Source organism: Nannochloropsis gaditana, assembly GCF_000240725.1.
Source record: "Nannochloropsis gaditana CCMP526 unplaced genomic scaffold scaffold1226, whole genome shotgun sequence".
NCBI classification, from domain to species: domain Eukaryota; class Eustigmatophyceae; order Eustigmatales; family Monodopsidaceae; genus Microchloropsis; species Microchloropsis gaditana.
The window spans coordinates 2,426-4,821 of NW_005802727.1; the positions used below are offsets into that span (position 1 = coordinate 2,426).

A 2,396-nucleotide genomic window follows, 5' to 3' on the forward strand; every position below is an offset into this window, starting at 1 on the left:
TCTTTCTCTCTCCTCCCGCACGCGTGGGGGGGGAGGAGGAAGGGTAGGAGGAGGAAGGATCCTTTCCTCCCTCCCTGGCCCCTATCTCCCTATCGTCTCCCTCTTCGCTTCCTCGACTGCCCGCCCTCCTCCGCTTCCGCTGCGTCTGTCTACCTTCTCCCTTCTCCTTGCGACCGGCTTCCTCCTTCCCTCCCTCCCCTTCCTCCCCCTCCCTCTTTCCTTCTGTCGCCGCAGCAGGGTCCACCTCCGCCTTCACAGTCGAAGTCGGGGAATGATTTGTTCCCCTTGCTGCCAGCTCGGCGCCCGCCACCACCGCCTCCTTCCTACCCTCCTTCCCTCCCTCCTTCCTCCCCTCCCCATGCTCCCCTTCCCTGTCTCCGTCCCGTGCCACGTCTTCCCCTGCACTCACACCCGCTGCTGCGGGTGCCAATGAGAGGGACGTGGAGGAAGAAGCGGAGGAGGAGCGCTTCCGACGGCGAGTGCCCCTGTCCTCCCTGTCGCTCCCGTCCTCAGGACTCGTGGGGTGGGAGGAAGAGGGACGAGGGGGTGCGGGAAGGGGGGATGGTACAGGCGTGGTGGAGGAGGAGGAGGAGGAGGGTGAAGAAAGCGCCGTCATGGGGGTTTCCGTTGCTGTGATGCGCGTGGGGAGGTAGAGCAGCCAATAAGGAGGAAGAAAGAAGCCATCAGATCCCCGAGGTCCCTGGGCACTGGTTCTCGTGCCAGAAAAATGGACACAAGTCAAACATTTCTGACCTACTTCCCCCGTCATCCCCCCAGTACCTTCTATGTGACCCCTTACTAAGAATCTTTGGGGATACGCTCCTTGGTTGGAATATAATTCCCTCCCTCAACCGAACCGGGGGCCCTTCCTCCGCAGCTCCTCCCTTCTGCGAGCGCGCGAGTCGGGGCTTTCGAGGCAAATCTCAGGTCGCTTAAATAGACGCGCCCACGACCTGGCCTGCCTCTTTACGTGTGAATTCTGGGCAATTTATCATGTGCTTCCATGCGGCATGACGGCCTGTGAGAGCGAAGAAGGGGAATGAAGAGAGGGCTGAGGATAAATACTGAGAAGCGCCGCACACGAGATTTCCTGCGCTGCACAGACCACAAGAGCCTACAGTGGTAGCGCCGAAATGCCGGGACACGATGCCTGTGCTGACAAACCAGTCACTCTTACTCGTCCACCCCTTCTTTCTGTCACCCGCGCACTTTCACGTCTCGTAGACTTTTCTTCTTTTTTCGCTATCTATAGTTGAGAAACCCGGGCGCGGAGGGGGGCGGCTGAGCTTGATGATGTGATGATCTAGGTACCCAATTTCTCCTTTCGTATGCACGCACTAGAATGCATGTAAAGTATCGCATATTCATCTTATCAAGTGAATCTTTCCTTGTCTTTGCCCTGAATGTGCCATACCCCTCATTCCTAGCTGAGGAAGTGGAAGTACACAAATATCTGGAAAGACCGCCAGATGATATGTGATGGTTTAGCTACCCAATGACGTAGTGATGCTTTTCGTACCGCGCATGGCCACTTCCCTGTGACGCGTGCAGGCCCACGAGCTGCGGACGCGTTGTTTGGAGGTGGTGAGGTCACAGTAGATGCTGCGTCTGTAGTAGTGTGTGGTGGGTCATTTGAAAGGATTGACACCGAAGGCACGAGGAAACGTAGGTCCAACTCGACGACTGATATCTTGGTGGGGGGTCACACGCTACTGACTGAAAGAAAGCCGAGGCCGGTAAAATATGTCAATAACTGCGGTGTCACATCCACTTTGGGGATGGCAATGTCCGGAGAGGGAACATACCGTTGGTGTTTCACAATGTTGAATGATGTTCTGTCACAAAGTCAAATATTTACGTGCATTTTTATAGGCACGCGCGTCTTTGGTTCGGTCTGGCAGAGATGGGCCACGTCCTTAAGCACCCCTGAGAAGGGGGAGAAAAGAAAAGAAAAAGGAACTGAATAAAATTCTTTGGCAAGTCATGTACCTCTGGAACGCAGGTCAAAGTATGGAAGATGGGATACTCGATAATGGCCTTTTTTCCTTTGGATATATCGGTTGAAGTCAGGGGGGAAAAAAAATCGTGCTTTGCATGGGAAGGTTGCTGTTCGAAAGTACTTTATTGATGATCACCTTGTCACCCGACCCTCACGAAGATCTCCTAAGATCTCGATCATGGTACGCAACAGCTGCTCGAAGCACTCGCCCAGTTTAATCCACCATCTGCCTCGTTGTCACTACCATTTTTACATTGATATGGAACATGAAGCCCCTTTATCTGTACAGGTACTGTACTGCTCATACCAGTTTTTCCGCCTCCTCCTCTTCCTCCTCCTCTTCCTCCTCCTCCTCCTCCTCCTCCTCCTCTTCCTCCTCCTCTTCCTCCTCCTCCTC

General features: G+C 54.5%; 1 protein-coding gene across 1 annotated transcript; it reads right to left on the reverse strand.

Annotated features, from left to right (window-relative positions):
- Positions 1–412: 412 nt before the first annotated feature.
- NGA_0686400 (uncharacterized protein) lies at positions 413–977 on the reverse strand (the record flags this gene model as incomplete). The annotated part of the gene is made up of 2 exons (XM_005852439.1): positions 781–977; positions 413–630 (listed from the first exon to the last, which is right to left on the reverse strand). A coding segment is annotated over exon 2 (204 nt), but the record flags the coding sequence as incomplete, so codon positions are not given.
- Positions 978–2,396: the final 1,419 nt, after the last annotated feature.